Source organism: Coturnix japonica, chromosome 7 (assembly GCF_054131305.1).
Source record: "Coturnix japonica strain WE chromosome 7, WE-NBRP24, whole genome shotgun sequence".
Lineage (NCBI taxonomy): Eukaryota > Metazoa > Chordata > Aves > Galliformes > Phasianidae > Coturnix > Coturnix japonica.
This window is the reverse complement of record NC_140669.1, coordinates 19,789,714-19,812,193: the sequence shown is the minus strand read 5'-3', so window position 1 is coordinate 19,812,193 and position 22,480 is coordinate 19,789,714. Positions and strand designations below refer to the sequence as shown.

The 22,480-nt window shown below is 36.2% G+C and overlaps 1 protein-coding gene across 30 annotated transcripts in view; it reads right to left on the bottom strand.

Annotated features, from left to right (window-relative positions):
* The window catches only part of OSBPL6 (oxysterol binding protein like 6), an 83,253-nt gene that overhangs the window by 14,247 nt on the left and 46,526 nt on the right, over positions 1–22,480 (bottom strand). For 7 of the 30 annotated variants that reach the window (XM_085552618.1, XM_085552619.1, XM_085552617.1 and 4 more), the window contains 14 exons: positions 22,309–22,404; positions 19,659–19,784; positions 16,404–16,457; positions 15,594–15,707; positions 15,308–15,472; positions 14,700–14,832; positions 14,154–14,257; positions 13,088–13,180; positions 8,699–8,761; positions 8,453–8,527; positions 4,912–5,077; positions 3,917–4,047; positions 2,520–2,627; positions 162–299 (listed from right to left, as the gene is read on the bottom strand). In XM_085552618.1, the coding sequence (XP_085408744.1) occupies positions 162–299; positions 2,520–2,627; positions 3,917–4,047; positions 4,912–5,077; positions 8,453–8,527; positions 8,699–8,761; positions 13,088–13,180; positions 14,154–14,257; positions 14,700–14,832; positions 15,308–15,472; positions 15,594–15,707; positions 16,404–16,457; positions 19,659–19,784; positions 22,309–22,404 (1,566 nt within the window). The remainder of the gene's footprint in view (positions 1–161; positions 300–2,519; positions 2,628–3,916; positions 4,048–4,911; positions 5,078–8,452; positions 8,528–8,698; positions 8,762–13,087; positions 13,181–14,153; positions 14,258–14,699; positions 14,833–15,307; positions 15,473–15,593; positions 15,708–16,403; positions 16,458–19,658; positions 19,785–22,308; positions 22,405–22,480) is intronic. The other 23 variants (XM_085552624.1, XM_085552627.1, XM_085552623.1 and 20 more) reach the window with 9 other exon arrangements.

Below are 22,480 nucleotides of genomic sequence, written 5' to 3'. Positions count from 1 at the left end.
CTCTACAGCCCATCACAAATGAGTCTCGGGAAAATTTATCTAAACCTTATGCCTTCTGATACCCTGTTATTCTAAATAGCATTAAAAATAACCATTCACTGGTGACATCAATACCTGAATCTCTCTGACAGCAAAGCTGCAGTAACACTGTCATAGCCTACCTCATTTTCTGATGAGCTGGCAGACAAAAGCACCTCCTGTGCATCAAAGAACTCTGACACTGATTCAGACATAGAGAGCCTGCTCTCGTTAGAAACTTGCTGAGACAATGGCAAACTGACGTGAATTTGTTCACCTGTCTGCAAACAATGCACAGAGAAATAAAAATATTACTTCTAATAATGAAAGAAATATGCATAGATGAAAGAAATATGCATAAAGGTGGTAAACGACCTGAGTATTTTTCTGTGTCACATGTAGGAAAAGACAGTAAAGACAGCGTTTTAGTAGGGTTTCTTGTGTACTCAACAAGTGCAATTTGAGCACTGAGATACATGTCTTCATTTAAGGCCTGCTTCCACCCTCTTTGAACCTATAGCAGTGAATAATTGCAGAGCCAGTTCTGTATGTGAAGGAATGGTTCAGTGGACAATAGCTTTGCTGTGTCAAATGAGTTCAACTATGAAATTCAGATGAATAGATACCTGGTCATAACAACTAACAGTACTTGGACCTAGCTCCAAAAACTCAATAAGGCTAGGGAGTTATACATTACTTTCAAAATAAGCGGAGTTGTTAACTGGTCTAGAAATAAATGTGTGAAAAGTTTGAGTATTCAGGAGGATGACTATCATACAAGTATTCCAAATCTCATTTGAATTAAGTGACTAACACTGACTCATTATTACTAGTGGGAATTAATTCTCTGTGGTTTATTTTAAAGAGAATTTAACAGCAAATACAAGAATTCTCAAATTGCTCTGTGGATATTGATTCAGGGATAAGCTAATTTAAGAAGCTGAACATTTTTTTCCTCTTCCTGGTATTTGATGAGAGGAACATCACATTTCAGCACATTGCCCTACAAGCCCTTAAAAGGGGGGAACAAAATATTTAAGATTCTCTCTCGGAATTATTCCACCAAAGCGTCTGCTGCTGCGAAGACAAACAGGCTTCTTACTTAATTCTTTAATTTATACAGCATGATGTTTCTGGGATGATACAAATGTGTTTTAAACAGTTTTTCTTCATACTGCACTATCATCTCCATTAACCTTACTCCAGAAGTCTTGGCAAATGGCTTTGTTGACACCTGCATCCAATTTTTATATGGGTGCCTCAAAATGTACTGACAATAAAAAAATCACAAACAATCCAGGAGGTCAAAAGCACATCTTTTTTAACTGAGGTTACTAAGTTTGTGGATGATGGATGATGTTTGATGAATTACAATGGAAACAAGCTCATTTCAGTGTTACTTTTACATGAAGTAGTTAAAATTTTAAGTTTCTGTATCAATGGGAGGGACTTGGAAAAATACATTAAAAAATGCTCACAAAGGCATATTCCATAAATTAAGATTCTATTTATAAAGTAGTCAAGAGAAGAAGTGAAAGAGAGATCTGGGATCCTCTTTGAAACTCTTTTTCAGTCAGACACACTTGTATGAAGATAACATATTGGGAAAAAAAAAAACAAAACAACAGCTAAGCAGCAAAATATATAAAATAGAAGAGACAGACATTGCTCAACTTCACTGCCAGCTGCTCCAACTGCAGGTGGCTGTGCCCTGGCACTGTGTCACCTCCATCTTCTCTTAGTCTCCAACATTGTGGGATCTTCAAAAAATTGTAGGGATGTTTTCAAAAATGAAATCAAGTAACCAGAAAAAGATTTTCACTTGCCTTTCCTCTTGGAAAAAATAATTAGGAAACCATGGTATGTTAACTGAAATGATGTATGCATAGAAAATAATGAATGGAAATGATAAATGGAAAGTATTTCAGTAAAACGCAAGCACAATGGCTGTCAAAATGACAGTATTAACTGCAACATATTACAGTTCACAAATTCAGATCTGTCCTTCTCACAAGTGAGACTGATTTGTAGAGTTTGATAATCTCTTAACTGAAGAAAGCAAAACAAGATAGACTAGAACATGCTATTACTATAGTGCTTGGTTCATACACTGAACCCTTTACCTTTGAATACTACTAAGATATTAAACTTAAGCACTTGCCATTAGACTCCACACTGTTCTATTGATCTGGCAAGAGAAGATACAGAAATAGTTACCTACTCTGTGTTATTGTGTGTTACATTACAGTACAGTAAAACCTCTAATTCCCACAGCGCTGTCATCCTTCCCTATTTCCCTGCAGAGACCAGAGTTCTTTTATGAGCTCTGTCATATGCAGAATAAAAGACAGAAGTTTAAATTTTATGTAGAAAAAATATATTCTGAAAATGTCTACAAATATCCAATTTCCAGCCTGAAAGATCTGATAACTTGGCAAGCAATTAGTGAGGAGCAGCAATGTTTGATCATATTCTAAATCCATTAAACGTTGAAGTCTTACCTCATCAGGACTAGGAATAATATTTACACTGACAACCTGATCACAAATAACAGATTCTGAATGTATCCTGTTCAAGCGACTCCTTAGTTCAGCATTCTGGTTGAGAGCCTAAAAATAAAAATTGCATATTTTATTTACAAACAAATAGAAGTGTTAAACAGCCAAAAAATACAAAAATAAAATAAAAAATCCTAACCTCAGAAATTCTGTAAAAAAAAAAAGTCACAGAACCCAATATCTTTCATTTATAAGCAAATACCCGTTTCAAGACTGTCTCTAACTTCAGTTCATCTTTTCATTGGCTTGCTTTCAATTATTTTCCAGGGTCCGAGAACACTGATATTCTCCTACAATGTTAAGTCGCATTCTACCTTAATTCTTCAACTGGCTCTTTGGCAGCTATGCCAGTGGCTTATGTACATTACAGAAATAAGGAGTGAATGTAGCAAGAAAGAATGAATGTGCAGAACGATGAAAAGGAACCAACTGCAATATTCTTGATTTATGGCTCAACAGCACTTTCTAAACGATGGCCATAAACTCTCAGAGCCCATGAGAGGAAACTGCATGCTTTTCAGCAGAAAACAACAAAATCGCTAGTATCACTGGGTGTCTGCCTGTCCAGACCAAATGCTGTTATTTGCATGTGCGCGCTCACAAAAAAACCATGGACCACAAAATACACTGATGCCAGTAAAATGTAATTGATGCCTGGTATTTGCTAATTTTTCTCCTCTTTTAATGCCCAAGCTAGATTATAAACATGGGTACATACATTACACATTGCTTGATGTCTCAAAGGACACAACTGCATGTCTGTTGAAATCCAAAACAGCATAATATGTTACAGACCCAGAACATGAATTGACTTAAACCTAATATACCCTTGCACTATGAATTATAGAGCAGCAGACATATTGATGTAGTGAGCAGTTATTGTTACCAAAGAGTCACACAACTTTCCGCTCTTTCCCCGGAACAGGTTGCATGATACAAAGTAGGATCAAAGTAAAATAGGCTTGAACAGTCACTGAAGATAGTTGAAATGATGCCATTTTGCTTTGCTTTGAAATGATCAGGGCATGTTCACATGGAAGGGGAGATGAAAGGTTAGACGACTAACACCAGTTGGGCTGTAGCTTCCTAAACTGCCAAACCCTGCTTAAGAGACTGACTATACTAAATTTCCATTTCCTGCCCATTGAGACAGTGAACTGATGAGTGACAGTGATTTTCAGACTGACAATGGAAACCAAGAACAAGAGGAACATACCACTATCTATTTCATAACAGTTGCTACCAAGTCCCCACAAGTCCTGGTTAAGTTCCTGCCAGTGACACAAAGAAACAGTGCACCTGGCAAACTAGCTGCACTTGCCATCAAATCAGGAACGTACCTGAGAAAGGGACTGTCTGAGGTGTGCTATTTGAGCATTGTGACCTGTAAGATCCTGTTCTGAGACGATCTGCTTAAGCTTCTCCTTCTCTATAGCTATGCTGTTAAACGCAGACTTCAAAAGAGAATGCACTAAAGGAAAAAAAAAATAAATAAAAAGATAACAGGTGTGTTCTCAGATATGGAAGTACACATTTATATTCATTAAAATATTTTAGCAATAAAAACAGAGTGAAATTCTAACCCACACATACAGAAATTTGAAATACAGACCTGAATGAACTTCAAGCAATCTGTATCCAAATTAAGTACAAACACTTACTTCTTAGAGTTGCAATGTATATACAATATGTGCACTTCTTATCAGAGTATATTCTTGATGTTGAATGAATGAAAAAACATTTTGAAAATCTGTGTATGATGCTCTCTTTTCTTTTTTCCTTTCTGTATTTTCATTTATGTTTCAGAGTAATAAAATCTGAAGCAAACCAATTACAAATACTATATAAAAGCCTTTTGCAGTCCGCAGAACCATCCCTAAAGAACATTTTAGTAGTAAGCATTACTTTTGTTGCATCCAATGATGTAGAGAATATCTCACAAAACATTTGCATACCCCTCCACCCCCCTCAAAAAATCCAACCCTGCATAAGGTTATGTATTAGTGACTATTTGATTTGTCTTTTGGAAGAAATAATACCAAATGTTTCCAATATCAATTATGTATTCACAAGGTGCAAAAATTGTTCAGAATTCTTCTAAAGGAAAGCTCTCATTTGACAGAGTTGACCTTTCTCCATACCCACAGCATCCATGCAAAATATAAGGAGGATAATATATGTGATCTTTAAGTAAATCACCTGACCTGCTGTGAACTCTGTTCTGGTATCATCTAACACAGATGAACATCTTGGCCATGACAAAGTGAAGGTAATAACAAAACACAACAGGAACAAAAAAAGCACAGTAAAGGAAAGGTTTGGCATTTCTAGTTACCTTTTTGCGCCATCAGGCAGAATTCTTCTTGAAGCTTCATGTATTCTGTAGAGCACTCCAGAGGATCTGTTACATGGCTTGGGGGGGTCTGGAATTCAATATCTGCACAAAGATTGGGATTGGATGAATGCAGCCGAACTGGAGACATCGTGGCACTGAAAGGGACCTACAGCAAGAAACAGTAAAGTTGTACTGCTTAAGGAGCAAACAAACATTTTTGATTCTGTTGAAGCAAAATATAAATTATTCCTTCTGAAGAAAAAAAAAAAAAGTGCTTGGTTGAAACATGAAGAACAAAGTAAGAAAAAAACATAACAGCACAGTTGATGCAGAATTCCTTGTAGTTCTTGAAAATTTTCACTGAAACAAATAAATATAACCTATATTGAGCAAATTGCTAGCAGTGGAATATTTCAGTCCTAACATTTACAAAAATTGGACATTTTCTAATGCTTAAAAGAAGACTAGAAAATCTAGCCACAACACATGCAGTTTTGTATTTTGTCATTGGAGAGTCCATATAGTGTGAATCCACTTTTACAATACCAACACACGAGTTTCTTCACAGACCTACAGATAAGATACACTGTTCTCAAAATTAACCTACCTAACAATCTGAAAACCACTGTTAAACATTAAGTAGAAACCATTATACAAGCAACAATAAAAAGGGAAAATTATACAGTCTTTCCACTTTTAATCAAAACAAACGAAAATAAATGAAATCTCCACTTAATTTTTAAAATACAAGAGCCACAAATTAATGCAAAGAGATGCAGTTAAATAAAATGCAGTAAAGACTTTAGTTTATTATAGCTTTCACTTTTTCCTTCCATACTTTCAAGTATTTCCTTCTATACTTTTCAAGTACAGTAAACAAAAATATACATGCATGCGTTACTCATAAGTTTTATATATAAATGTATCACGTGTACCAAGTAGTTACCTATCTGTTCCATATGCAGTGTATGTATACTGCTTTACATATGTGGCGTGTGTGTGACAGTATGTTTTAATTTTACTATTTACATACAGTTGTATAAAAACCCAGTCAAGAGCACAATTGCAAAAATAAATGAAAGGGGGATACATGCAGACCTATGTTTGTTCTTTTTTTCTTCAATATTAAGTACTGCTAAACATATTCAAGCTAATTAGCTTGAATGATATTGATCAAATGTACAAATCAAAAACTTCCACACTGCAGCCCAATGTAATTATTCAAATATGAAAAATGAAGGAAAAAAAAAAGTCTTAAGAGCAGCAGATAAAATAAAGTCATATTACTAAGATATATTTTTTTATATTAACAATTTAAGTACTGCCATCAATACCAGAAATTGGTATCTTGTTATTTGATTACATCAAAGAATAGCTCTAAAAATCCCTTCCTATAACATTAGTCATCAATATCTGACTTACGTTTCTTATTCCCTAAAGAAAACCTTAAAATCCTATTGGACTTATTAATCACATCTTGAGCTCATTCTGGCAATATCATTTTCCACCTTGACCTTCACTTTCCATATACATATAGCACAGACTGATGGCTTCATGGTTCCTAACCAGCATAAACTTTATCCTCTTCTCTCACTGTTTTGATTTCTAGCTATACCAACAAAATAGACACGTTTATTGGACTTCATTTTTGACTCATATCAAGAAGATTTTGTTAACAGGGACGTAGAATAAAATCCTTCTAGAGATACTATTTCTGCCTCATACCTCAACTGTCCAGGCTGAAAAGCAATGTTTTTTTAGTGAGGTTCATTGAAAAAAAGAATATTTTATTTAAAGTATAAAAGTATGTCCTAGAAACAGCATTCACATGCTCTACAATTGCCATTACACTTCTTTCAAGAAGTACACACTGACATGTCAGAGACAAGTAGCTGCTTTGCTGATTGCTTTAAATACAAGACCCAAAAATAATTAACTACTGATTGATATGAATTCTCTTCGTCTGCATCTTAGAAGAGTTTCCAAGTTACTTCCCACAACCAATGGAAAAAAAAAAAAATTAACAACAAACACACTCACTTTCTTCAGTAACCAGCAGTCTAAGAAGCACTGCCCATGAACCTCTTTTTTTTTTTTTTTTCCTCTCACTGTACACCCATTTTCCCTGTACACCCTTTTCTCTTTGCACCCATGGTGACTTGATTGCCTACTAGCTTTTTTCTCTCTGCAACCCTCTAGTTTTTTTCTTCCTCATTCTTGAAGGCATGACTTCAGGTGCACCTTGTCCTGACTTCCTGCTTTACTCCAGGGGCTGAAATACCAGTCATTCATAGGCCTCTACACACCTGCACGTTCACGTAGAGACAGACTGTTCCCAGTCCAGTGGGCTGTAACACAAGCTTCACCTTCCTGCATTTTACCTGATGTAATTCTGTATCTTCCAGACTATAGACAGTAAAATGAGATGGGGGTTTATTTCTCTGCTACAAAGGCAGAGAAGATAAGATAACACTAGTCAATTATTGACTGATATTTTGTATCAGTACATGGTTTCAAATGATTACAAGGGATTAAATTTAGACAAATTGTTTTGGGAACTGGAGGAGCACTGATTTCTCTCATTTTTCAAGAGGACCTAATAGTAAGTGAGGTTTATAGTTCTGGCAACAGGGCTCAAGTTATTCAGGCTTAAGCAGAAGCTATATCTAAGCCAGTGGATTTCAGCTACAGGCTGGTGCAGCACACTTTGCAAAACATTAGCTCAGTGTTGACTGCTAGAGCTAGGTAGGGGTACGTGTTTAAAGCTCACTTTTTTCTTCTTCATGTCTTCCCCATCCACCTGTTTCACTAATCCTTTGAGGGACTAATACATATTATGCATTCCTAATAACTGCTTTCCTGACAAAGCATCAGCTGAAGATATATTTATGATGCTAATTTGATTTCATTAATATTAATTAATAAATTAATAAAATTAATTTTCCACTCCCAGCTACCAGACTGCACCTTAATTTCAGTGCTCCAAATTTTGTGTCAAAAGGCTTGGAGAATTAGCAAAATTGAAAAGTAGACATTAGCCATAGTAATATGACTTTTTTGGATCATGGAATACAAACAAAATACCTTAAATGAAAAGGCTAATTTCATGTTGCTAAAAATAAAAAATAAAAATTAAAAAAGAACAGGAAGTGTCATCATTTCACGTTTGTTTGCAGCAAATCTCCTCATTTTCACTGTCTTGCTATAGACTATTATGAGAATCCTTTAACAGAATGTGATTGTATTGGTCCATTTTAAATAATACATTGAGTATAACAAAGCTACTTTCCAACAGCGCAGGGCCTGAGTTTGTTCATCACTTGCACGAAGGAGGGGGGACATTACCATGAAAACAAGCTTAGATCCACAGCTGTGAAACCCACTTGTGTCAAGCCTGATCCCTTCTAAGTGACTCAGCTCAGAATGGGTAGCATGGACACCTCAATAAAGTGCAAGACACAGCTTTCATAAGCTTATTATGCATTCAAGTTACGCAGTTTCCCATCTTTCCAGCTATGCCTTGATTTTTAAATCCACTCACTGTTGTAGCCACTGCAGCTGCTAGTCTCTGCCGGCGTCGTGTTGTGCTGAATTGGCCCTTCGGTGCCGGCCCTTCCTGACAGTGAATGCAAGAAGAGAAGGAAGTAGAGAAAGAGAAGGGAAGGGGTGATGGGACACGGGAAGATGAAAGGTGATCAGAAAAGGGAGAGGGAGAGTCTTTAAGTGGATTTCAATTTTGTTAACTCTTACGTCCTACACATTTTGAGAACATATCATATGTTCTCACCTGTGTATGCCAGAGATTTATATAGCTAGGTACTTCGCTAATGTTTTCTCCAGAAGAGTTGGACTGCAATGGACACAAAAAGAAGAATTAATTCTATTAGCTTTGCTGTTTGGAGTCATAAGACAATTATGGAATAAGAAAACAAAACGGATGCTATGGCATGGAAGAAAACACAAAACAAAAACTCCTTCACTTGATCATCTAGAAGATAAATTCTGAAAGAGATCACTTTGCATTTGTGGAAGTGCACCAACTGTGGTTAATGAAGATGCATGCATGTCAATCGTAAAACACGTGCGTATGTTACAGGGAGCTTCCTTATGTAAATATTCCAGCAACCATTTCTAGCATTTCTCTATCTATCCTTGAGCTTATGTGTCCATTTTCCCCACATACCATACTTCTGTGTTCTGTAAGATCCCATTTCTCATTCTGTACATTACTGAAGTCTTGGCTTTCAAAGCCATTAAAAATCTCAGAGTAGCACAAATGAAAACTAAATGTTCAAACAACTTCCTTTTTGCGTGCCTAGTATGCGGCTTCATCTTGCCTAGCTTCATTTTTACGTTACTTTTAACAAAATCCATCATGGTACATCAAAGTTGAGTACATACTGCATTAAGTCTGCATGATTCAGGAGAGCTCCACACCTACCACAAAGCCCTTCTTAATGCCTAACATAATGTCACTGTTTTGAAGTATTTGCATGAATTTATAACACTAGAAAAGCCACCTTATTATTACAGAAAACCATTTTCAATTCCTTTACATTCTTCTTAAGCTATACACTCATTCATAGCCATTTCAGTGTTTTTAAATTCCTATACGTTTTCGGTTTTCTGAAGGCAGATTGGGCACCACAGAAGTAACAACGATATAGTTCGGACATAAGGACATCATGCTGAAGAACGGAATATTGTAGTTTATTAGCTGAAGTCCCTCACCCCCTGACCCTGTAACACTCCCTTCTTGTAGGGTTAGTGCATCTGAAAAAGGCCACACCCTCCATCCTCTGGTTGATGCAACTGGCAGTGCTATTGACCTCAAAAGAGTCGCCTGACGATGGCATAAGAGAAGCTTTGCACCTTTTTTTTTAAAAAAAAAACAAACATGCAGAGAACTTCTAAAACAGATACTACCAACTTCATTAAAGAAGATGCATCACATGCAGAATTTAAAGCTCTTTGTGCTCTACAGAAGTATGTCTATACTCTGAGAGTTTTGGAGACTACGACTGTTTAACTTATAAAGACAAAGATTTATATATATATGTCTAGATAAAGAGAGATACACAATATTAACCACTCAAAATCTGCAAGATTCTGAATGCAGGCATATGTTACTAAGATTGGAACAATCAGTTCCACAGAAGCACTGCCCCAAAACACAATATAAAGTGAAGTAATTATCTGAGTTACAATTATTAACATATAAGTACATATTTAAGGGAAAAAAGTAATAAACCAGGTTTAATTCTTGAGCTGCAAGCCTCAATAGAACAAAGCTGACTTTTCAGGTAATTCTGTACTAAACAGTTCTGCTAAATAAATTCTCCTTCTGTCATCCTTGGAATACGTCTTAGAACTTCTCTGAGCACTGAATGAAATTATATCAATGATAGCTCATTTTGTTGTTCTTAAGTAGTGTTTTCTTTTTCTTCCTTTCAAGATCTTCAGACTATCATGAGAATGTAAATTTGTCATTTAACCAAACAAAAGTCATTTTTCTGTACAAAAGAATCATTTGTAAACTGAGTGAATGCAGACTGACTAACCTGTTGATGCGGATTATTTTCTTAAGACATTTTTAAAATATATTGAAATAAATAAATAAATCTCCTATAAGCAATCCGTCCTCGGAGAAACAATCCAAGTATTTTTCTCCAGAGTAAAGACCTGTAAATTAAGCTATTAGTTCAGCAAAACTAAACCCCTAAATCTACAAAACACTTATGCACATGCTATGATTAATTTTTCTCAGCAAAGCAACACCACTTTTCTTGGGGAATTAACCACAGTAAGCAAAGTTATGTGTATACAGGACTGGTATACCTAAATGGCAAATAACCATTTAAAGAAATAAAGCAAGTAGACAAACCTGTCCTTACAATAAAAAGTACTTTTAAAACTCTTTCACATATACACACTGCACTGATATTCTAGAAATGTGTTAGCAGGAACACAAAAGCTATCTTACTAACTCATTATGAGTACAGTACAGACTCTAGATGGGAGAATTCGTTCCTTGCATCTTATGCAGCGCAGTGGACACAGAGCAAGCAAAAATTACATTGCTGTTCCCTACTACTTGTGAACAGAGCAACTCATTTTCACGTTCTCTGGCTCTTGATGTCTTACAGCAAAATATCCTTTTATAGTAATTAATAATTCCTTATTCTACAATTGATTGGTGCAAATATTTCAAATGGAATTTATATTTAGTTGGAATTTAGTGTGTTATTATTAGCGTTATCCCCAAAAACTAATGATATGCATGGAAGAATGGGGAAAGGAAAAGTACAACAAAAGCCTTTTTGGTATCAAATCTGTCAACTATTTAAAAGCAAATCATGTTTACCATACATGAACAAATAATCACAAACTAGACAGGGATTCAAAGTAGTGGATATTAGTTAATAAAGTGTTGGAGTAATCTTGCAAAAATTACCTACACGGAATGAAGTTAGGAGAAATGGTTAATAGAAGAACAACATAGGAGAGCAAACATAAAAAAAAGCAACACTTCAATATGTGAGGAAATCCACATTTTAGTGGAATTGCAGCACAAGCAAATTACTATCAACGTAAGAGTCAGAGTGCAACCATCTTCCACAGATTACAGCTTTAGACCATTCCTGAGACAGAACAAGCCTTTTAATTACAAACAGTTTAAAGAGCCAATCAAGTTAGTTAAGATAATGGAACTGCCAGAAAAGAAAAACTTCATCTTGAACATGATTTAGAATCATTTTGTTGTTTGTTTCCCTGCAAATGAATTTGTAAATCAGTCATTAATCATTTAATGCTTTGCTCTAATAAAATAAGCCTTTGATTTTCCAGCCTTATGCTTGCCAGGAGTCAAAGCTGCCCCAGCTTAAGCAGAGTTCACTATCCCCCCAGCAATGATAGACCAAAGTAGAACAGTGCTATGTATAGAAATTCACAGAGGAATCAGCAAAGTGACCGATACCACCAACAGCATCCTGAGAATCACATGCCAAACTGATGGCCTCCCACAGGAAGCCCAGCACAGTCCTGGTATTTTTAGTAGCTTACTATTGCTCAGCAACAATGAAACACAGTGATCTTCCTCATGCAGGTAACAGGGTATGGCATCAACCACTAAAATTCCCTTGTTAACAAAGCTTTTTGAACCTAACGTATTTTGTTGTTCAACATGTTGTCATTTATCTAAAATTACAGGAAGAAAGAAAAGTCATCTACATCAACTGCAATCAGAATGCTGGTGGAAGTTTCTTTCCTTATAGTTTTCCTTCCTTAAGATTATCAGTCTTAAGTGAGTCACAGAGAACTTCTTACTGTGTCTCTGAGTCACAGAAATTCCTTATTGTGTCTCTGAGGGACATATTAAAGGTTTTCAAAGTCTGCATGAATTTCAAGGAATTTAAATTAATCAGAAGTTGCTGACATATATTTATTCCACAGCAGACAGCACAGTGATAATTGTTAGCTCCTGAAGTCTGTAAAGTATAGTCTTTGTTAGCAGTTGCTGAGTTATGAAAAATAAAACAGTTTTTGGATTAGGCTTCAAAACACTCCACTATTTCTGACAAAACACAGTACGACTCCCTAGATCTAAAAGTAGCATTGGGCTTCTATGCTTATTTCTGTACCTTTACCTTTCAGATCTAAGGCAGGATGATGTCAATTGTTTTTTCTTCATATAATTCATATAATTCAATTTGTTCCCATAGTAGCCCATTTCATAAGATAGGGCTTTTGAAAATACTTCTCACTGGTAATATTCCTACTATAAGTTTTGATAAAGACAACTGGCATGCTTTGTATTTCATACATGTTTTCTGCTCTTAGTTTGATGTCACCCGCTTAACCAACCCTCTCAACAAGTTTAAGATGGAATACCAGTATCCCCATGCACTGCATGAATACTGCCTTTTTTCACCTAATATGACTAGTGTTCAGCTTCTCTTTCTTTCCCTAGATGGCAATGTTTTCATACGAATGAAATTAAATCAATACATTTTTCACTATCTTGTCTATGTTTTAAACAACCAGTTGAGATTTAATTTGCATCATCAGGAACATAAAAGACAGTACATTGACTTCCTACTTTCAGCTAATATATCAGTTCACGCTTAAAAGTTAATCTAAAAGTACAGTGAAAAAGAAAACATTGTGGATTCAGTACCTGAAGTTGAATTTTTGCATCTTTGCTGACACTTTTTGTTCTCCACCGTCTCGTGACTCGCTTGTCTTTCTTTGAAATATCTACACAGTTAGCCTACATTACACAAATAGTTAAAAAGCAACAAGGTACTATTAAGTTGACACATGCAATACAGACAGTACACCAAGTTAGTAAAGAACTGTAGTGTTAGACATTGATAAATTAGAAAGTGAAGAAAAGAATGCTGCTGCCATGACCTGCAACTACAGCAGTGACCAGCTGTAGATACCTATGCCCCTATCATAAAATTAAAAAAAATTAAAAAATAAAAAAAAAGGTGTGTTCAACTTACTTAACAAAACTATTGGTATACTTCCTTCATAGTGCACAACATTTAGGAATAGATTTTGAAATCCTCGTGGATCCTAGAAATAGGATTTCTATTCTGTTAATATCAGAGAAATGTAGAGTTCACCACTTCCTGAAATCAGTGTTAAGTCTCCTCATTGGAATTAGTCTTTCCAACACAAAAACACCACTGGGAGACTTGCATATTCAAGTAGGCTGAGTGAAAAAGGAAGAAAGCATTTAAGATTTAAAATTTGTTGTTGCTTTCTTGTGGTCAAGAAGAAAACTCACCCTGAAGAGGGAAATGGTCCAATCCTTGGGACCTTTGTGTCTATGCCCTCTTTTATAGAACATGCAGTGTTCTCCCATCCTGAGGGTTTGAATCTGCATTCCTTAAAAACTTAAAATAGCATCTTACTGAGCACAATAACAACTCCTTAAATATAATTGCAATGTGTATATATAATTCTATTGTAATGGTTCTTAGTTCTGCTTTTGCAAATGACTTAATTATTTGATTCTTCCTATGTAAGTCAAATAAACTTAGCACATCTTATCCATTTACACATGAAACACTATTACACATGATTAAGATAAACATGATTAAGATAAATCTTTCATTTAGGAGTTACTAGAATTGATTTTCTGAAATTGTAAGTTAATAGATAGCATCGTTACAATACCTTTAATGCAACCAACAAATGTTTCAATATGATAATTTATTATCAAACAGAATTACCTGCATGTCTGTGAAATTTGGTGCAGACTGAGTTCTCTGTAGTATTTCTAAGTTTTGAAGAAGTTTACTGAGTTCCACAAGGTTTGACTGACAATGAGCAAGATCTAAAACATAAAACAAAAAATGTTAGGTGCTTCAGTTCAGCTATTTTCTTACTTTGCCATAATGTTCACCACTGGTATTTTACTGTATTACAAAAGTCAAATGCCTCAAACCCAATAGTAAATCATCTAAGAAGTAGCCTTATTGTCTGATGTTGAGCGCTTATTATTTCTATGGCAGTCAGCAACAAGATTGGACCTTAAAAGTAAAGCATACTTAATGATATCCACTAAGATAATACATATCTTTTAAATTAATTTTAAAAGCAGTATCATAACACAAGCAAAGAGGAAAGTTCCTACTACAAGCATCTAATTTATTACCTAAAGAGCTCCCTCACAGGCATGTAAAGATGCTACTTAACCACTTCCATTGACTGTCTCTTATTTCTTACCAACAAGATGTTTTGCTAAAAGGGCAAGGCACAAAATGGTAAAGACTAACCTTCTGCGCATCTGTCCATCTCTTCTGAGTCCTGCAACCAGGCTGCTACTTTACTCTGCCCAGTAGTGCAGGTTGCAGGAAGGCTGTTACTGCAAGGTATAGGAGATTGCCATGGGAAGCTATTTTGTTGTACCTAAGGCATAATAAAATGCTTACACTTACTGTTGCATGTGTTGCTCATTCAGTGTAATCACCATACTTCTTTGGAATAAAATATATATATACACATTGTGATTTCAGTGACATCTGAGATTTGACTACATAGTTGCCCACGACACAGGTACTTCTGCACATCATGTTGGAGAATCAAACCTCACAAACTATGTTTGATAAACACCACTTACAAAAGTTGTTAAAAAGGAAGAAAACTACAGAATAACAGAGACAGATTTATCTCAGATGTAAAAGACTAGTGCAAATTCTTCTGAATACAGTCTCTACAGCAGCCCATTAGTGAAAGCTACAGTAATCTCAGCTTTTTGCTGGACATCAGTTCCTCCAATGAAAACTCCTCTCTACAGGCACTCCAAGCAAAGCCCACTGAAACTCAGGCTTGCCCACAAACAAGTCCAGCAGGCACAAGTTTCCAACAAAAGGACACAACATACCTTTCCATCTGGTACGTTAGCAGCTGGTGAAGACTCTGTAGTAGAGGCTGAGGGGAATATATGGAAGCTAGCATCTCTCGGAGATCTCACAATCTCATTCTGACGGTACAACCGATGGTGGCGTAATTTTGAAACCCATGCATCAAATGTATCCTGGGACTTCACCTACAAAGTAACCCATTATCAAGCAGCATTCAAAATAATACTCCTCACAGCAGATCTTTTCTAATTACTAATATGTATTCCCACCGTGGATGAAAAGAGAATACATATTTGCATCTTTTACCTTCAGATGATAAATGTGTTCTTCTGTATCAAGATCTATTCTGCGAGCCTTCTTTTTAATGGACATAACTGATAAGCCTACATCAATGCTCCCATGTACTTTGCCCTTCTGTATCTGAAACCAAAAAGCGGAGTAAGAAATTTGTGGTACCGTGTATTTCATTATACTTAACAGAAAAATATCTGGTGCTGAAATGTTTTCCCTTTCTAGAAATATCTTAATATTAAGGCACATAAAGGTTAAAACCTGTACTCAAACTAAAAACTTTCTCTTTTTATAGATGAGAAAAATATTGCAAAACTGCAGAGCCAGCTCTTCCCAAATGAAAAGTGTGGTGGTTCACACTAGCACATAACCACAGGTTAAGTGAGAAGCTGGGAAGATTAGACAGCACTTACCTCCCTGCTGATATAGCTTGATGGTTACTGGTATCTAATCTAATTCAATATTACCCCTTATATCTCAAGTGCATCATAATTACTTTTCTGTCCTATCCACATATCTCTAAATAATCAGCTCTCCCTGACATCAAAATTAATAAGGTACAATATATGGTCAGGCTAATCCTTCAAACACCTTCGTTAAATAAAGTAAGTAATACACCTTCTATTTTACAGAAGTAATAGAAGGCAGAATTCTAGGGGAATATAATTCAACCAAAACCTCACATGCTTTCCATATTCAAATCTCTCTATGAATCCAACAACAGCTTTCATGTGTATGCTGTAATAAACGTGCCTAGTATGAGAATGAGCCTCTAACAGGTTGAATTCTAACACAAACTTTAAAGTGGTCTTCAACTTTACTTACATCAATTGGTGACTTTGAATATTTTAATAATCCATTATCCAGGACGAAAAACCTCTGAAAGTGGAAAAAACAAATTTTTTTTCATAATGATCAGATGCAACTTAAACTGTGCACAATAATTTATCTGCCAAAAAAACCGATAACTGTAACAATTAAGGACTGTTTACTGGTTGGAAAGGGAACTGGAGTGAGGTAGTGAATATATATTTTTTTAATAACAATTATCTTTTAAGTGTGAAAACCTAGATTCTGTTTCCAACAGTATGCTCTATGTTGGACTTAAGAAACCCTCGTAATTAAGGATATTTTTTCAGTTTTTTTGGCCAATGCAATAAGGTCTACTAGAAAGACAACGTAGGCTGAAAGAAATAAGTCTTTTCCTTTGTTTTCCTCCTGTTTTCTTCCCAAATCAGCTGGTCATGTTTCAGTATAACTGCTTGTCTTCTCTGTTCAGAAGCTGAAAAGCTCTTCCTAGTGCAAGATCTACACCCTGGAAGGAAGACCCTCAGATGGATATTCGTGTGGTCTCCTGTATCTCAAGCTGGGAAGTGATACAAGCTGTAAGACATGGCTCTACCATTCAAAACTTTACACTCACAGCAGACCTCTGTACAGCGAAGTAAAGATAAAGTAACTATTCCTGCCCCTTATATTTCTTCTAGATGTAACCTACATGTGTTAGTATGAGTGGAAATACTACATACAGCATTACCAGCACCATACCTGGTCACTGGAGGGTTTGTGTTTTGTACATTTGCAAGTGATATGGTGTGAGTCACTGTATCTTCATTGGCGCAGCTACCAAGAATAGGTAATTTAAAGCTAACATGAAGACACCTATCTGTGCCATTGCTACACCTTTATTTTGCTGAGCAGCTTTTCCCTACAGCAGAGAGCAGAATCCCCAATTTAACATGCTTCTCCAACAATTAAAGCTGCTGTAGCTCGTGCGTACTAGACAACTCTAGCTGCATTGTGGACAAGTTAGCACAGCATTTGGCACACAGCATAAAATGCAGCCTGGCAGGAAATGTAGGTGTTTACTGAGATTCACTAACTTGTGTTGTCAACACTAACTTTAAAAACATGGAAGTAATACAAACTATTCATATTTGTAGAGCCTAACGTAAAGCACAAATATATGTTAACAATCTGGAACACAGCAAATTATTAACCTCTAAACTGTCTGATATGGAAGAGAAGGATCACATTTGCATGACGTAGACCTGTTAAACTGACACTATTAGCAGGGTTAGTACTTGCATGGCAGAAAATATCTCCTGAAAATGCCTCTGGAAATGATGTCAGTTGCACAACAGATGGTACCAAGGTTTGACACAGATGATAAAATTCCAGCTTTGCTGGAGGTGTAGCTTCTCGAATAAGATGTCAAAACAACAGGGTTGTGGAGTTTTAGTTTTACTAGATGTAGTCATTAATGAACTTCAGAAGAACATGATGTTAATTTCATATTTTTCTGCCTCTGTAGGCTCCACACACGAATGTCTTTTTACCACATTCCATTTCAAAGCACGCAGCACTTCAGAAGCAGATGAACTTCTATGTAAGCTGTACATGCTGTAACTGGTATGCTAATAAAGCACGCTGAGAGCCACCAGAATGTGACATGCAGTGTTCATCAGACAGAAGATTCCACAGCTTTGCTGTCAGGTCACTAACATCACACAGTACAATCACTGTCTTTGGAACTCCTCACTGTGTTCTCTGCACAAAGTAGTGTTACAGAAATGGAAGGATATCAAGGCAATAGTTCTAAAAAAAAAAATTACTAGCCAATTCACAGTTTCTAACCCAAAGTTCAGAAGTTTCATTTCCCCAGGTGAAATGAAAGGCAGAGCACAGATGGGAGCTGTGAAGCCAATTAATCACACTTAAAATTATTTATACAAATAACTGCTCTAAAGGCAGGATGAAAAAAAGATCACTGGGCATAATCTCATTTACAGAACTGTTTATACGTAATGTTCCTACAGCAAACACTTGTCAAAGAAACAACACATCAGCGTATTGCATTTCAAAGGAATGGAAACAGTGAACTACCCCATACAGTCTTGATATATAAGACTAATTCTTGCTTGCTCCCTTTTGCTGCTTTGTTTTGTTTTAATTTTAAGTAAGATCTCCTTTTCTGTTCTTTCAGTATTTCAAGAATACCCGTTTAAAGACCTGTAGTCTCCCTAGGTTAAACTCAAGTGACACATAAATATTTGGATTCCAAAAACATAAATCCTAGCTAAGTAAACTAAAATAAAAACAAAATAATAAATATTATTTATTATTAGGTTGATATAAGGTTGATGAAGTGTGAATATGGACATAAAAAATCAAAATTAACAAAAAGTTGATAAAAAAGAAAAAAGTTAACATTTTACTGGGAATAAAAAAGCCATTTATAACAGTAGGTTTCACTGTTCTTCACAATACAATGCTCTGTGTCTTAGAAAATGATGGTTCTTAAACTATTCCAATGTGCAAAATATGGGTATCCATCAATAACCAAATCTTGCTATCAGAGGATTTTAAAGAAGTGTAAGTATTACACTACAAAATACAGGCAAAAGAAATAATGAACACTGGACTTAGGGTTAACAAAAAGTAAAATTATCCATGGAGAAATGTCTCCACATTAACTAAACAGGAATAGAAGATTCAGGGATTATTGGTTTTCTTTTGTTGCTGTTGGTTTTTGTGATGGTATTTTGTTAAATAGTCATGCTTCATGTCCACAAAGATTACAGACAAGTTGACAAGCAAATTCAGGGACAAGGATGAGCAAATCTGCCCAGCCAGCAAGGCTGAAGGGAAAAGAACTCCAGGGGATGCCCTCCAGTAAGAACGTCTTCCAGTGCAAACGTCTTCTGCAGCTCTCATGGAGTCCTGGCTACTTCCCCATAAACACAATTCAAACTTACCCTGCACAGCTATATTTTGTTAGAATGTATTCAGAAGAATGAAAGTGATATTGGCTAAACCTCTTAAAACACGAGACATCTGCTGTATTATTTACACTGTCTGCCTGGATTTTGAATATAACATCGCACAGCCAGCCCTGCAATGTTGAAGCCACAAAGCTGTGTGTGCAGACTAATCCTTTATATAGTCTGAAGATAAAGTTATACACTGAAATCCTGGGCTTTTATTTGTCAGTCATCCTACATCCCATTTTCTCTAGGCAAAAAATTCCAAATCATAAAAGGAAGCAATAATCCTTTGACTGTTTTATGAGAACTTTACCTTGTGCCAACCTTTTAAGGGCCATTTTCTCTTTTTCAGCATGAAGCCTTCATGTTTGTCTGGCTTCTGTACATTGGTCTGGCCAATTTTCAGACCCTCTATGATTTCCCAGCTGTCAGGCTCCTGCTGAAAAAGCATGGACACATATTCATTAATAACTGTGAGTACACACAATATAAAATTGCATTTATATGTAGCACAAGTTCTGTAAAGCAAAACAAAGATTAACTGCATCATAAGAGCTAAAAAGATTTGACAGACATAAGTGGAGCATGAGCAGAATCTGCATGTTCAAGATGTACCTTTACTCAGAGTACTCCTCTAAAAACAGTGAGATCGTGAGATGAAATGTAAAGATTTTACTGTTAAATATATGGGCATATATTAACAGTGTACTTTGCAGTATTCCCTGATTACGAAACGTAAGCTTTCTTATCTCCAGCATACAATCCGCACTGATTTTAAATATTCTTATTTTTCCTTAAAATCTAAAGTTTAAGCAGAAGAGGTTGACTTGTGGTTGGTCTGAAAATAGCCAGCTCTTGTCTTCAGTGGCAGTTTATGAGGCAGAGTTGCAGAGGCTAATTGCACCTTCAGAAATATGTAAAAGGAAATTAATCTTTTTGAAAGTTTCTTGTCATTCGTTTTCATTGCATTAAGGTAAATGCTGTGGGAAGCTAACTAATTCTCTCCCTAGAGAAAAGAATACACGCTGCATCGTTTCAGACACAACCAGCTGTACGCCTTTCTGAGTGCCAATTAAAGCACATTCCTTTCACACACCACTTGTTATGCATGACCACTTGTACGACTCAGGTCTGAGTTATGATATATCATAGAGAGCAGTAAAGAACAATGCTTTTAAAGAGAAAAAAAAATCATGCCTTTATTCACATCTTCTTGCTGCTATCATAATCAACAGAATTACACTAAGTAGCAAACAAGCATTTTCTCAGCTGTCATAACTCTCACTGATGTTATATGAAGCAACTGGGAGAAGGAAGAGGGCATCAAACCCTTAAAGAGAAACAGAAGTCCATTTCCCATGAACCTGCTTCACAGCCAAGAACCGTCAGCCCTGCCTGTGTTACAGAGCTTCAGTACCATCAACATTACTGTTGCGGAAATACAAATATAAATGGAAAACCAAACTTTACCTTTACAAACCTTGATAAGTTTGCTAATCTAACAAGGATGAAAAGCTCTGTCCCAAGAAATACCACTGTAAATTTTAAAAATTTTAACTCTGTTTAACTTTCCCTACATAACTATCATGGGGCCAGTAAACACAGCTCAAAAACCATCGCTTTGATTTCACTGTGTTTTGATATGATATTCTATTTCCATTACTGCAGCAGGAAGCACATATGCATTATTTTTCCCCATGAAACACTTCGCTCTTAAGGGGGGAAATTAAACTATGAGTCCCCAGGGGCAAGCAGAGGATCTCTCCACTACTCTGCCAACTGACTCCTCATCATATTGATTTCTCCTTTAGAAGATCAGCTGTGGGCATAAGTCTTTTATCTACTAGATAACATCAGTATTGATTACTTCTCAACCAGAAATCACACAATCTCATAGAGCTATTCATTTAACCGAAAGGCCAGATACGGGAAGACATAATGAGCCATTATTCAGTGCAATAACAGTTAGCTGCCTTTTGCTGCACCAGTGTCACAAGCTGTTATAAAGCCACCCTAACCATCCTAACTGCAGCTCACCCCATCCACATTTGGTATGATGAGATTTCCCAAGTGTGGGGAACACTGTGACAGAGACCATTCTCCTGCAAGAGCACACAGAAAGCAGAAAACAGAGTGACAGTGAAGGGCCCCCATCTGATGCTGGATCACTCAAAGCACAGCTTTGCTGCTTCTGGACTTCTGTGATTCACTGCACATTAAGTAAGCAGCAGCTCTGCATGGAGCAGCAGGACCAAGGAACACTGGCAGATCTTACAGGTATAGTTCTGCCCCAGGTACTGGCAATAAGGGACTTGTTTTTTTTTGTGTGTGTGTGTTTTTTTTTTAAATAAGATGGGGCAATTCCACTTTTACATAGTTGAATAGCATGTTTCATTTTGAATATGTTTTCCCAAGTATCATGAGCTATAGATATTTAGTTTCAGGTTTTTCTTTTCTGCCAAGTATTCCATCACAGCATTCTCACCTTTTTAGTAACAATCTTACTTTTTTATAGAACGCATCTTAAAATTAAGCCTTCTTTATTCAGAATTTGGCTTATTTAGAATCAGCCCTTTCAGAAATCAGGAATTCAGTCCAAAGGACAGTGACTATAAAGCACTGCACATGAGGGTGCATCATTCAGGAATGAGTGCTGTTACCTCCACAGTTCTAATGAAGGCCTCAGCAACGGTTTCAAACTTTAGGAGACTACCTCAAGAAACACAGTTAGGAGGAATGCTCTATGTATTTTTAATCAATATCATATTGATAAGTAGTGCTTTTGGACTTGGATATAGTTGGGTGTTTTTTTTTCTAAAGCAGCAAATAGGAAGCTCTGGGGCAGGCTCAAAATGTATTCAGTGACAGAATCATAAAAACAAATCCCCTAAAGCTTAGTCAAAATACACTGTTACAACAGAAGGAAACACAGTGCCTGGATCCCAGCCTATGCTCTTGCTTACCTTGGACAGAGAGACAGAGTCGGTTTCAAGGAATTGCTTGCTTAACGAAGGGTCTGTGCTTCCTGAAGAAGCTTTCCGTTCCAAAATATTAACGCTCTAAAAAAAAAAAAAAAAGAAGAAGAAGAACAAACACAAACAAAAACCCACAAAAAACATAAAGATGACCACTTAT